Here is a 14205-nt window from a genome sequence, read left to right on the forward strand (position 1 = left end):
GAAGAAAGTCACTTATTCTTAAAAATTAGTCAAATAAAACTCAGACACCGAATAAAAAAAAAATATATCATATATAATACTAATAGTCATCATCATGATCATCTCTCAGATGTACATCATGAACAAATTAATTTAAGGAAAGAGGCTAATAACTTGTGGACAGCAATTAAAACAAGCATCCAGTGTTTGATGAGGCTATTGTGAGGTCATTTTCATGCTTATATATATATATATATATATATACTATTATTAAAAATTAATGTCAGTTTAATCTTTGAAAAAAAGAAAATAATTTTTCTTTAACATAAAATAAATTATATATAAAAATTGCGACTTTTATACAAAACGACAAAATATCATACTTAAAAACTCTATGCAGAACTAATTTGTATTTTATGAATACTTTCTTTAAAATAACGGTTTATAAAATTTTAATCCTTTTAATATTAATTCACGATGAGTTTTTATTTTTTTTATTATATATAATTAGATGAAAAATGTAAATATGGGCTCCTGTATATTTATCTCTCATGCATACACACACGCACACATATATATATAAGTCATACGCTAGCTTAACTATACATATGGCTGGTTGTTGGATGGAGATGAAGGGGGAGAAGATGAAGATGATGAAAGATGATGGAGGGGTGCAGCTTCCACCAGGGTTTCTGTTTGAGCCGACAGATGAAGAACTCATCCTCCATTTCCTCTACCCCAAGGTAGGGGCGGCCGGCCGCCCTAATGCCTATCCTAACATCATCCCTGACCTCCTCCATCACCTCTTTCCCTGCGATCCATGGCAGCTCCACGGTAATAATGAATCAAGTACGAATATGTGTACAAGTAGTTGATAGTATTATATATACACACATATAATTGAGTGCATGCATGCAGGTAGAGCTTTCTTGACAGGCCACAACCGGTGGTACTATTTCTATGGCCGGAAAATGGAAGCGGCGCCGGCAGAGCCGACGGAAACCGGGTACTGGAAAGAAGTGGATTCTGAGGAGGCAGTAGTTGTGGCCAACAGTGGGAATAAGGCAGTAATTGGGTTGAAGAGAAACTTTGAGTTCTACGTTAATGATGGAGAATTAGCTGCAGGAAGAGGAGGAGGAGGAGGAGGAGGACTCAAGACTGATTGGTTGATGCAGGAATATAGCTTATTATGCTGCACCACCACCACCGCCGCCGCCGCCACAATAAGAAGGGCAAATCATCAACATCATCATCAACTGGTGAGTGTTATCAACCCTATATCTATCTATATATGTTTGTGTGTGTGTGTGTGTGTTTGCTGAGAAATTGACTGGAACTCAACAAAATTTTACCCAGAAAACTCACATCATCAAATATGGCATATATATAGATATATATGTATATGTATTCTATGTTCCGGTAATATTTAATTTTATGTTGTTTTAGGGCACGAACAGTAAGTTGGTTCTGTATCGAGCTCAAGAAAGAAGAGGAGGGATCAGCCAAGACAGCGACGATGAGCTGTCTTCTCTGGACGAAGATTTCTTCTCATCTCTTGACGATAATATTGGGGATGATGAAATCATCAGTTACCCAAATTAATTAATTAACTAGACGAAGACGCATGATGATGATTAATTATTATATGTAATAGCTAGCACCTAGACAGTCAACTGTAATAAGACTTGTGTTATATATAGCATGCAATTAATTAATAATTAGATTAATTTTCTATGTTGAATCAGCATACATGTTCTCCTCTCTATATATATATATACAATGTATATATAATATAATGCTTGGATTTCGTGTCCCATCTTGCATGATTTGTCAAATCTTCTTTGACTAAATCAGTGATGAAAAGATGGCATTGTTGTCTATTTTCTATATATCAGTTACCTAAGCTAGTCCAATTTTGAATTAATAAAGGTGTACAACGGATGAAGCAACCTTTTATGGGTTGCCTCTTCCAACTTTTCTAGGGAATTTATATCATCGGTATGACAAGAAACAATCAACTATCTACATGAAGCTGTAAATTATGCATGTCCCAACCTACAAATCTTAAGTCATGAGAGGATGGTAAAACTTGCAATGAAAAGTATTTTTGTGGATGACCTGAGCTATTTTACCTAAAAGAGCCGTGTTGTAGTGTCCGAATGAGTGACGCACGGAATGACCGAACGGAATGAAGTCTGTTTGGCCAAAGTTTGGCGGACTTTATCTAAGATGAAATCTGCCCAACACACTGCTATTAAAATTAAAATTAAAATAAAAATAAAAAAATAATTAAAATTATAATATAAAAATTAAATTAAATTAAAATTATAATTATAATATAAAAAATAATTAAAATGAAATCTGCCCGGATAGCAACGGGCAGACTTCAATTTGAATGAAGTCCGCCCGCTGCTAGGCGGGCAAACTTCATCTGCCCAACAGCTCGCCCGCTGCTGGGCGGGTGGACTTCAACATAGTTGAAGTCTGCCCGTTCAGTTTGGGCGGACTTCATCCATGATGAAGTCCGCCCGACCTTTATTTGAACGCGTGTTTTGAGGTGAAGCAGCAGTTTCAAAATAAGGATGTTTTTATCTTTTAATGTCTCTAGTCATCCTGTACGCCAATCAATTTGGGCAAAGTAACATTTTTCTACCTGAAATGAAGATTGTCCTGCCACATGGTACATAGACACATGTTTCTATGAAGTGATAAAGTCAGCAACTACTGGCACTAAATAAATACCTCAGATCCCTTTGTAGACAGAATATAGGAATCTAATGTGAATGAGTGAGACTAGTGTATGCTTGCTGTCATAAGGAAGGTAACCCCCATTGCCCACCAACACCTTGAAGGGCTTACACTTTAACACTCACTATCTGCATTAACAATCGCATTTGGTATGCCGCCAGTGAGTCTTCTAATGGTTTTGGGATTCAATTGACCATCTAATGCATTGTAACTAATTTCTGCAACAGTTTCAACTGATCCTCCTCCAATTTAATTGCTCAAGTCTAGTCTCCCAAACTTTCCTCCTTCCCTTGTGCTATCCTCATTAATAGTCATCAGCAACATATATGGATGATCCAAATACCTAAGTTGACAAACTCAACTGTTCTTGAAAAGCCCTCATGGTTCCTATTTTTACAAGTTCAGCCAAAGCACCTTGTGGATCCTCATCATATTCTGATGCTCCAACTCAAACTCACTTCATGGCCCTAGTAACTTCTCATCTTCATTCATTGAAACTAACTAGCCACAGATCCATCCAGATGGGCTGATGCGATAGTAAATTTGTGACATTCTGGTATTCCATAAAGCTCAAAGTACTGCCTGCTTTCAAAGAGCCACTCCTCTGGTTCGAATCCATCAAGTCTAGGAAATTCTAATCTGATGGATCTAAAGCAGGAAGATTGAACCAAATTAAATTAGCTGGATCTATTGTGAAACTAAGATATTCTGGAGCTGAAATCATCCAGTGCACTGGTGTGGGAAGAAGAGAAGAAGTGGAGCTAGGACTGATGATGACTTGTGAAGTTGGAGCGGCATTCCTCGGGTTATGAAATCCGGAGCCACTGAACTAGTGTGATTAAAAAGCAAAGTAAAACTTTCCTGTAACCACAACAATCTCAGTTCTGTGGCCTCATGACATTGCTGCACCTCGATGAGTGTACCTCCCCTAAATTCCATGTACCGTGAATTGATTTTTTCTACCATCATCTCCATTTGCTTCTTAGTATTTGGCCCTGATCTTCAATCTTGTTAGAATCCTTTCACACACAGCAAACACAATTTACAAAAGACAGAAATTTAAAAGATATTGAGAGAACAAAATTCAACACACTTTTCTCTCAATTTTTCATTAACAAATGTTGCTATATATAGCAGCTGATTGATTGACAAGATCTACCTAATACAACAACTAAAGCATTTCTTTATTTAGACAACATTCCTAGATTTAAGAACATACACACATTCACTATATTTCTTCACCATAATTTATGGAATTGGATTGCAAAAGATCACATTAGAAAAATCTCACACGTTCTAACACTCCTCCTGATGATTAGTAAATGAAATAGCAGAATTTTCACCATTGAAATGTTGAGAAACTCCAGCTTGATTCAATCTCACATTTGATGAACTCTTCTTGGACCAAATTACTCGATTAGCTCTTGGAGGAACAATCAGCTTTTCAACCTTAACTTTTGACACATTTTTATCACAAACTAATGTCATGGAATGGAACTTGATTTACTCATCTTAAACTCCTCCTTAATTGATTTACTCTAAACATCTAATTTCGGACTATTAACATCTGAAATAAGATTGCAAAGCAATACAATGCTCAATTTTTTTTCCAGCATCTGCAGAATCAGTTTTCTCCAACCTTTTCTTTTCCTCTGCAGTTCTGTCTTGACTAGCTACCATATCACTTCCAGTACAAAATACATCAGATTTCAAATTCAAGACAAAGCTATTATTTTCCATTCTTGCTTCTGCAATCTTGCAACCATGTGAATCAAATATAATGCAGAGATTTCTTTGAAATACCACAGAATTTTCCTTATTTATCAATTGTGCAACACTAAGAAGATTTTGCTCAAGCTTTGGTATAAACAAAACATCTGAAATAAGTTTCATACCTTTGTCTGGAGTGCAATTGAACCTTTTCCTTCACCTTGTACAACCTCTCCATTTCCCATTATGACTTTGGTTTTGATTAATCTATCCGAGAACTTAAAGAAGCTTGCATCTTTGGTCATATGGTTGTTGCAATCACTGTCAACACTCCAAATGTATTTTTCTGGTGACTCACAAACTTGAGATGCAAAAACTAGATATTCTTCAGGTTGTGGTTGTTCATCAATGAAATTGGCTAGCTGAATAGGTTGTTGGATAGGTTGCTGTTGAGTTTGATTTTGTTTTGCTCTGCAAAATCTTTCTATATGACCTTGCTTCTTACAAAAATTGCATTGAACGTTTCTTTAGCATCTATCTTCAGCTTGATTTATCTTTCCACAAGTTCCACAAGGCGGAAATTTTCTTTTCCCATAACCATCTCTATTTTCGTCTTGCCCTTCCTTTATTCTTAGTGGAGCTTTTCCCTTATGCTTTGCTTGGAGAGCTTGGAAGGCTCCTTCAATAACATCTTCAGACCTCATTGAGACTCTTTGCTCTTGTGCCTGTAGCTTAGAGATAAGTTCTGCAACAGTAAGAGTCCTCAAGTCACACAATTCTTCTATAGCTGAAATCTTAGACTCAAAACTTATTAGGGAGGCTTACCATGATCTTTTCCACCACCTTTTAATCTGAAATAGACTCACCATAGAATCCAATCTGATTAACTATTTTCATAAGTTTAGCAGCATAATCTTTAACATCTTCAGATTCCTTCATTTTCAAGAGTTCAAACTCTCTTAAGAGTCAAAAGCCTGACTACCTTAACCCTGTCACTTCCCTTAAATTCTTGTTTCAATTTGTCCCATGCCTCCTTTGTTGTTTCACAGGCCACTATCCTTGCAAAAATAACTTCTGATACTGCAGAATGAAGACATATAAGTGCCTTGGGACTCTTGGTAACCAGCTCCTCATGCTTCTTGATTTCATTCAAGGTAGCATTTTCTCTCAAAGGTGAAACATGTGTTACTCCTTGCTCTACTACATCCCACGGGTTGAGAGCTTTCACGTAGGTCTTCATTTTAATAGCCCACATTTGATAATTCTCACCAGAAAAAACTGAAGGACCAACTGCAGAGAAGCTTCCTGATGCCATAACAAACAACTTTCAAATTTTTGATTTAGTGAAAGGATGGCTGACTTGTTTTCTCTCAAACACACAATGTTTAATCCCCACGAACAAAGAAAAAAACAAGAGATTATATCCACAACCCTTAAGAAAACAACTCTGATACTATGTTAGAATCATTAGATTTCTTCACCATAATTTCTAGAATTGGACTGTAAAAGATCACATCAGAAAAATCTCACACATTCTAACAAGTCTAAATATCTCAGAGTTGCTCTATTCTTATTGCTTCCATTATATATAAATATGTATATATATAATAAGAATTCAACAAGCATAGTTTCTTTTTACCTATAAGTAATATTAAAAATTTCCTTTCATTGTATAAATTAAAAAATTATGATATTTTTTGGCAGAATAAAAGCACATGAAAATAATTGTTCAATGATTGCTGCTATGGCAAGTCATCAACTAACTCATCCATTGTTTACTCTACATTAGGGTAATGTTCTATCACAGAATAAAATATTGGATGACAAAAGATGTCAAACGTCACCAACAACTATATAAATATGTAAGATTAGTTGGATGCAAGTAAGGGCAGGACACAAGTCCAATCAGTAGATAGAAACAATCTAAAAGATTAATGTAAACAAATATATTTAATTTTTAATTATCACATGCAAGAAATATATTTCTTTCAATATACAATTAGAATTCATACTTTCAGTCACATGTGATTTTACCATTTTACCCTTACATTACAAAATTTATATTTCTTATGAAAGTAAATAGACTAAAATGCCCCTCTCCATCATCTTCTTTTCTGTGGTCACATTGGCTAGCTTCATCTTCAACTGTGCATACTTCTGTAAAATCAATATTGCAAAAATTAGTACAAAACAAACCAATCAAATATGAATATCCACAATCTTACAATTATCTATGTGTTCCGTCCATAAGAAGATCAACTAATGCTCAGTAATTAAAAGTTCATGACAGGATACTTCTAAATTATTAAATGCATAGAGTTCCTCTGTATGATAAATTAAACTGAATCAGTATACTAACCTCCATCAATATATTGGAGCGATATATATGGCCAGGATACAAATCTTTTAAATGTTCCTTGCATAACCCAATTCGCCTCCTATTCAAGCTTGGATGGATACAACTTGAAAACCCCATCTTCCAACCTGGAACTTCTGTCTCTCCATTACATGGAGGGTATAAACACTTGGAGCAGCAGCCATGCACCCGACAACAAAACAGATGCCAGGTCTTGATTGTCTCGCCATTCTTGCCAAAGACAATAAACATAAGCCACTTTAAGGAATTCCATACCTTAATGTACCATCACTGTGAGAAGCTTGAGAAACCTAGGTCTTATTTGCCAACTCATATTCAAATTCTTGGGTTGAAGGAAATCTGCCCAATTCTGTATCAAATTGTTTCTCTACCTCAGTTTCATGAATCCGATACTTAGCTGCCAGTGTCTGAATGCAAGATTTTCTCAAGTGGTCACAAAAGGTAAGGTTTATCTCACCAAAGTTCTGACATTCACTACACCACTTAAGCCATCAGGAAGCTGTGCCAGAATACCAGTCGACAATTTGACTGCTATCTTGTAAATTAAGTTTGTGAGTTGCACAGGGAAATCCTTTGGCATTTGTCAGTCCATACCGTAAGAGAGGCTTCTTTATAATGTTTACTGGAGCTATAACCTCTGTAATTGTAACAGATTCAGTAGACAAACTAGAATTGGGCATAAGAGCAAGAGTAGAAGCTGTCTCAGAAGAAACATATTCTTCTGCCCACTTCTGAAATGCATAAAATGAATATCTTAGTTCCTCAGGAAGGAAAGGTTCAGCAATACGCTTGGATAAGATAAATTCCTCAAGAGTCTGCATATTTAGCATTTATGTCTTACATCCATACCTTTACTAAAAGTTTGTATCAGTGATCTGCTTCCATCCCATCTTTTCTAAAACTATAATCCGACCACCTTCAATTCATGAGCCAGCCATTTCTTTCCAATTCTAACAGTCCCAGCATCCCAAGCCTTTTGTTTCTGTGAAGTGAATTACTTTACGTTTTCCCTGAGCTTGTGAACAGCTCTTACTGCAGGACTTTCTCTTACAGTTTTTTTAACTATAGCTTCAAGAAATTGAACAGGATAGGGACCACTACACGATAATATCTGTCTGATTAGTAAAAAAATATCTCATCCATAGGTCAACAACAATGTATCCTCACATTAGAGTTCTCCCCACAAGGTTGTACAATATTATTTCCTTTTATCTGTCTTCTAAACCCTAAACCATCTGCGCAGCTTGGAGTAGGAAGCACCCTGTTCATTCTGAACTTCCATATCAAAAGCTTCATATCTCATCAACATCTTGTAGAATTCATGATCAAACAGATCAAGAGATATATTCAATAGAATTGGGGATAAAACTCCTTGTGGAAGGCCATAGCTTCTTGGAAAACCCCCGAACTCCAAATTGAGTACCTGTGTCAAACACACTTTGGATGATAGCATATAAGCTTGGATCTTCTATCTTGGTCTCCATACTGGAACTGAACTTAGCAAGGATACAAGCATTAAGTTTTTTGTTAATAAGTAATGTAACCACCAATTAGGATTAGAGATTTCTTAGCGTATGTACTTGAAGGCAGAGAAAGGCCCTCTTCCACTTCGACAACCATACAAAATTTTAGAAAAGTGGGGCCTATAAATCAATTCCAAAACTATCCTGATGGCTTCTTGGACAACCAATTTTAGTTAGGAAGAACAAGTACTTCTTTCTGTGCACCCCTTGTCAAAAGAGAGAAGACGTTGGCACTAACATCAAATTTCCCACAACTGAGCTCTTCTGCCAATGATTCAAAAGAGATGGAATCTCTTTCCTTAGCTAGGCCAATATTTGGATTCACTCTGATACAATCATAAGCATCCCGAAGTGTTTTTAGATTGGCAATCACTTTGTGCATGAGGTCTTGAAACTTCCTGTTAACATATTGCTCCTTTACCCTCTTCTTCATCCGGAGTTCATTAACCTCTTAAGCGTAAAAAGGGTCCTGGGTTTCTTCTCGTTGAGATTAGACGATTCTTCAACTAAGCAAGCTAAATCCTTAGCCAAGTCACATTGCCAACATCTTTATCTCCAATACTGCTAACTGCTTCAGAAGTGGAATAAGTTTAATGAGCTACGAACTGCTATCTACATCTTCCAGTGACAAGAAAATAGATATCAAATTAGATTGATGGTATGCAGGCAATTAAAATCGAAAATTTTCTAGGTAATATCATTCAATCAGTCAGCCCATTCATGATGATTAGCGAAAAGGCATCTAACGATGTTAACATTTTAAGGTGATTACCTTTTGTTTTTTTCTTATCTTGGTAGTGAGAACAGAAATGGCAACATTTCATCTATTCCTTAAATTCAAATAGTTCTACACTGCATGTAAAGAGAAGAAACAATTTAACATTTTCAAGAAGAACAAAACAAATATTTCAAACTACTTTTATAATAAGGGCCCGTTTGGAAAAGCAATAGCCTTACTTACCTATGTTAACCACAGATGCCGAATCGGAGCCAACACCATTAATTCTTCGTAACATGCTCCGTCTCACCCTCACCCATCTTCCCCCGTGAATACTTGCCAACTCCACAACCCACATTTTTACTTAAGATGTCCAATTTTCCTTCACTCCCCTTGCCTTCGAGAAAATTTGGCAAGCTGCATAAGCCGTAGATGAAACACGAGCATGCAATGAAGCAAAGTGAGTTAGTTTCAGTGAAGCATTTCAACAAACAGGTTGCTTGCGGCCGACCAACCAGCTGCAGAAAGAGCAACCTTGCCACTGCTTCTCTCGGCCATTCAACGGCGAGCGTTTGGGTTTCAAATGGTTGGGTTTGGTCAACAGGGATGGACTAGAGCCACGGATGGATTGATCGATCCCATTCCCAATGTCTGCTCCAACTGGGAGAGAACTATCCAATAGTCTTAAGGTTGGTAAGCTCCACCTTAAGACTAATAAGCTACATTTACAACACATGAATATTCACAAAATAATAGATGTTTAATATTAATGGTCAATAAAAAATAATAAAAAAAGTCATAATATATATATGAGATTGGAGTGACCATTGTCTAATTTGTTAGTATTGTTCAGGTATGCGGTGAATTCAGTGTTTTAAAAATTGAGTTAAAATTTATAAATTTTTATTTGAAATGAGGTTTTAATGTAATAAAGTAGTAAATATAAAATAAAGTTTACAAAATTTAAAAAATTTAGAGGTATAATGAAATCAATACAAGTGATTTATAGTAGTTCGGATTAACCGACCTACTCCATCAACTTAACTTCTCATTAAAGATTTTCAAATTCACTAAAATCTTTTACTTGAACTCAAATATGTCTTCTAACAATCAATTATGCAATATTCAATTTCCTATTTATACCAAGTAGGCCTTTTAGCAATACCCCTAGGCAATATACAAAAATAATAAAAATAAGATGATCTAAGATGTAACATTCTAGTAATTTAAGAACAAATAATAATTATTAATTTATGTATTTAAAGTGAACTATGATCTATTGGAATTTTTTATATTTGAATAATTTGGTGGGAGAATTAAATATTGTATTTAAAGTAATTATTGAATATTTGTGTATTTAAAGGAAAGTATTAATTTATTTTGTATTAAAGAAATAGATAAGCATTTGTTGAAATTAAAATATTAGTGATATTATTAAGGTGAGGTGAGTGCGTTAATTTCTAAAAAATACGAGGTCTAAATGTAAATTTCAGAAGTGAGATGAGGATTACTTTAAAATTAAATTTGTGTAATATATGGGTAAGAAGGATTGTAGCACTGGCAGTTGCGCGCGAGAGTGGCTGGGCCGATGACAAGAGGCTTGTAGCATAGGTGGTTATGCAATTTTCAACTTTCTACTCTCTTGTAATATCGCTAGACAATATACAAAAGCAATAAAAATAAGATGATCTAAGAGGTATAAACTCTCAATTATAATGTTTTTCAAATGAAGATACAAAGACTAAAACAGAATAATATAAATGATATCTATAGCCTTTTGAGATAAAAATAAAAGTATACGTACTAATAAAAATAATGAATACAATTTTAAACTCTTATCACTTTATTTTTATTCATTAGCCTCTCTAATGCATTCTTGGACTGGTATTTATAGGTTTTTGTCGAAGTTGAATTAACTAGCCACTATTTTGAGTCATTGGGGGCTTTTAATACCTATAAAAACTAGTCGTTAAACATGTCAATAAAGAAATAGTTGATAATTTTTCAAAACAGTCGACAGTTTTCTTCAAATTATTTTAAAATATCATTTGTTTTTGGGAAAACGGTTAACTTTTAAAGAAAAATAATTGACGATTTTGATAATAAGTCAACATTATATAGCTACGGTCAACATTTTTTTGAACTTACGTGAAAAAAACAAAAAGTGAAAAATTATCTGGTCGACAATTCACAAGAATGGTTAACAATTTTTGCATAACCAATTCATCTAAGACTAAAAATGATTTGACTCTTTTAAAATGGTCAACTATTTTTGGTCTTTTATACACCTAAGGCTTAAAACGGTCGACTCTTCTTAGCCTTTCATACACATAAGACTTAAAACTATTAACACTTTTTAAAAAATTATTAACTCTTTTAAACAATCCAAACAATGAAAGCACAAAACGATCGACAATGATAGACTTAAAATGGTTAACAATTTTGCCTTAAATTTTAAAAAAATGTTAAGACAAATGTTAAAACAATTTTTTAACAAATCTTATATATTCGTTCATTTAATTAATATATATTGAATGGAAAAAAAATAATTTTCAAGAGATTGTTATTAAAGAGTTTACATAATTTGACAAAATGATTGAAACAACATTCTTAAACAATCATCATTCATTAAAAAATTTCATATAAGATTTTGTTTGCCTCGTTATAGTTTTCTCTTTATGAAATAGCTACACCGACATCTTCGTCTTTCAACCAACTTGCAGTGAATCAACCAACTCATCCGCATCTGGTTCTTGATTCTTGAGTCATGCAAACTGAAGTAAAACGCAACCAACACCACCTGTTAAAATTTGACAATAAAATTATGTGCTTGTGTGTTCCTATCATGTGTTATGTGATGATTTAAGTTGTTTGCTAATAATTTATTAATCACAAAGGCAAGGGAATCATGTTTCATAAAGGCTAACTTTGGTGTTAGGGGATCTAGGCGTTTTCGAGTATTTTATTATGGGCTCAAAATTTTTGCTTTAATTAATTGAGGATTGAAATTATATTTTTTTTTTACGGAATAAAGTGTAAGTGGAAATAAGAATTTGGAAGCCCATCAAAATAAGATTAAAAAAAAAATATGGGAAAAGTCTAAATGAATTGGGCCATTGAGCTATGTTAGAATTTTAATTATATTATGAATGGGTCTAGGTGTTTTATTACCTAATGGTATTTTAAACGTGGGTCTAAGTATTTTAATATTTAATGATAAATTGCTCTGATGGCGTAGAAATAATTTTGGATTATATAATTTTATACTATGGTTCATGTGATGGTGAAAATAAGTATATGAGCCTAATTTTTAGAAATCAAGAAATAATGTAACGAGCCGCAATTAATAAATGAGCTCATGGGTTTATCAGGTAGACTATATAATTTTTGGTTTGGGTTTAGGCCCATGATGATAAATAATCTGAAAATAATGGAATTGGTGGTGTAATAAAGAAATGGAAAAAAAAAATAATAATAATAATAATTAAATTAGCATTTGTCAATAGAGGCCTTGAATATTTTTGTCTATAATATGAAAGGAAGGGCATTTTGGTAATTGATTGAGTTGGCGTGCAATATGTACACATTTCCTATTTTTCGCAACAGCTGTGTGCGGATCCCCTTGTTTCAATGCGTATCCTTCCTTTTTCTTACTATTCCATTGCTTCCTCTCCAATTATCTCCGTATCCTTTTTCTATTTCATACCTTTTCTTCTCCTTCTCCGATATGCTGTTGGCGACTGGAGCTTCAAGGCAGAGTCCTAGCTTTTTCTTTGTTGGAGCGACTCCATCAAGCAAGTTTCTTTCAGTTATTCCTTCTCCATTTCTGCAAGTAATCCTTGTACCATTTATCTTTTTATTTTGTCGAGCAAGCCTCATAATTGCCTCTTCCATTCCTGCTCATTGTATGTCAATTATTTATAAACGTAAGTATACTGATCTAATGTGTTGTATGTGAATTTCTTGGTGCTTCATGAGTCCTTCCTTAAGGGTCCAAATGGGATTTACATCACCCATAATTCCTTTTCGTGAATGGCTTTGTTGGTTAGGAAAAGATGTAAACACCTCACTCGTTGTTGGACTGTGTCACATAGATATATATTTGTGTATATATATACATATATATATATGAACTGTGAGTCTTTCTGTAGTGTATTGATACCTTGTTCTACTTCTTGTGGATCTCCTTGTGGTCTTGAATGGAGCTTAATATACCCCCCAAAAATCCTTTCTGTGAGTGGTGTATTTTTAGATTAAAGAAGAAAAGAGACCTTGCTCGTCCCTGTGTTTCGAAGTTGCAGTGTTTCACACCTATATATACATATATGTAATTAATAAGCCCCATTCGAATGGAGCCCCATCCATTCGAATGACCCATGCTCTGTTCGAATGCCCTCCTTTGTTTAAAAGCCTCATTTTGTACCATTCGAATGTCACTTGCTTCTATTCGAATAGCCATTGTTTGATTCGGATAGCATATATATATATATGCCATATATATCCAAAAAGAAAGAAATCCATTTTAGAAAATTTCAAGCCCAATTTCAAACCCTATTCGTCCTGAATCTTTGAAAACTCAAAACATGGAAGTTGTAGATCTTTTTTTTGAATTTCCATATCATCTTGAATCAGCTCAATCGGAGCTCAGACGAGAAAGTTATGCCCTGATTACCAATCAATGTTGAATCTGTCTAGAATAGTCCCATTCGAATGAGTTCCTCCCACATTCGAATGAATTTCATGTAAGTTGATCAAATTGCTCTGATTTTTGCCTAACATTTTAATGCAACAGTTCCCTCATTCGAATGAATTTCCCTATCATTCGAATGTGTTAGAAGTCATTCGAATGTGCCTCTCAAACTTGTGATTTGTTGTAGCAGTTCTGACCATGCTCCGTTCTTTTGGGTATATCTTCCTGTGATGATATCCGATTTACGATCCGTTTGATGCATTGGAAACTAGACTTCATAGGCTTCGATTTGAAATATTAGTTGAATAATTTGGTTATGTTTTGAGCCCGTAACAACCCAATTAATTTCTGTCATGAAATTCATAACTTACTGTTTCACGTAATTTGACCCCATGGTGTTCTTTGGTCTATAACTTTCTGTTCCCATCTCTGAATGGAGATCCGTTTGTTGGGATGTAAA

The 14205-nt window shown here is 34.6% G+C and overlaps 1 protein-coding gene and 1 long non-coding RNA gene across 8 annotated transcripts; one reads left to right on the forward strand and one right to left on the reverse strand.

The window, feature by feature from the left end:
- Positions 1–568: 568 nt before the first annotated feature.
- On the forward strand, positions 569–1728 carry LOC127804109 (NAC domain-containing protein 104-like). The gene is made up of 3 exons (XM_052340845.1): positions 569–813; positions 898–1238; positions 1426–1728. Exons 1-3 carry the CDS (start codon positions 588–590, stop codon positions 1579–1581), a joined length of 723 nt encoding a protein of 240 aa, XP_052196805.1. The 5' UTR covers positions 569–587; the 3' UTR covers positions 1582–1728.
- A 2078-nt stretch (positions 1729–3806) lies between these two features.
- LOC127803059 (uncharacterized) lies at positions 3807–9774 on the reverse strand. 7 transcript variants are annotated; one of them, XR_008023444.1, is made up of 5 exons: positions 9299–9774; positions 9110–9189; positions 6797–8955; positions 5263–6594; positions 3807–5182 (listed from the first exon to the last, which is right to left on the reverse strand). It is a non-coding gene; the product is annotated as an uncharacterized LOC127803059 (long non-coding RNA). The 7 variants fall into 7 exon arrangements; XR_008023446.1 differs by having other exon boundaries at positions 3807–6594; positions 9110–9184; positions 9299–9770; XR_008023445.1 differs by having other exon boundaries at positions 3807–6594; positions 6797–8905; positions 9299–9770.
- Positions 9775–14205: the final 4431 nt, after the last annotated feature.

The sequence above is a fragment of the Diospyros lotus genome, chromosome 6 (genome assembly GCF_014633365.1).
Source record: "Diospyros lotus cultivar Yz01 chromosome 6, ASM1463336v1, whole genome shotgun sequence".
In the NCBI taxonomy this organism is placed as follows: Eukaryota; Viridiplantae; Streptophyta; class Magnoliopsida; order Ericales; family Ebenaceae; genus Diospyros; species Diospyros lotus.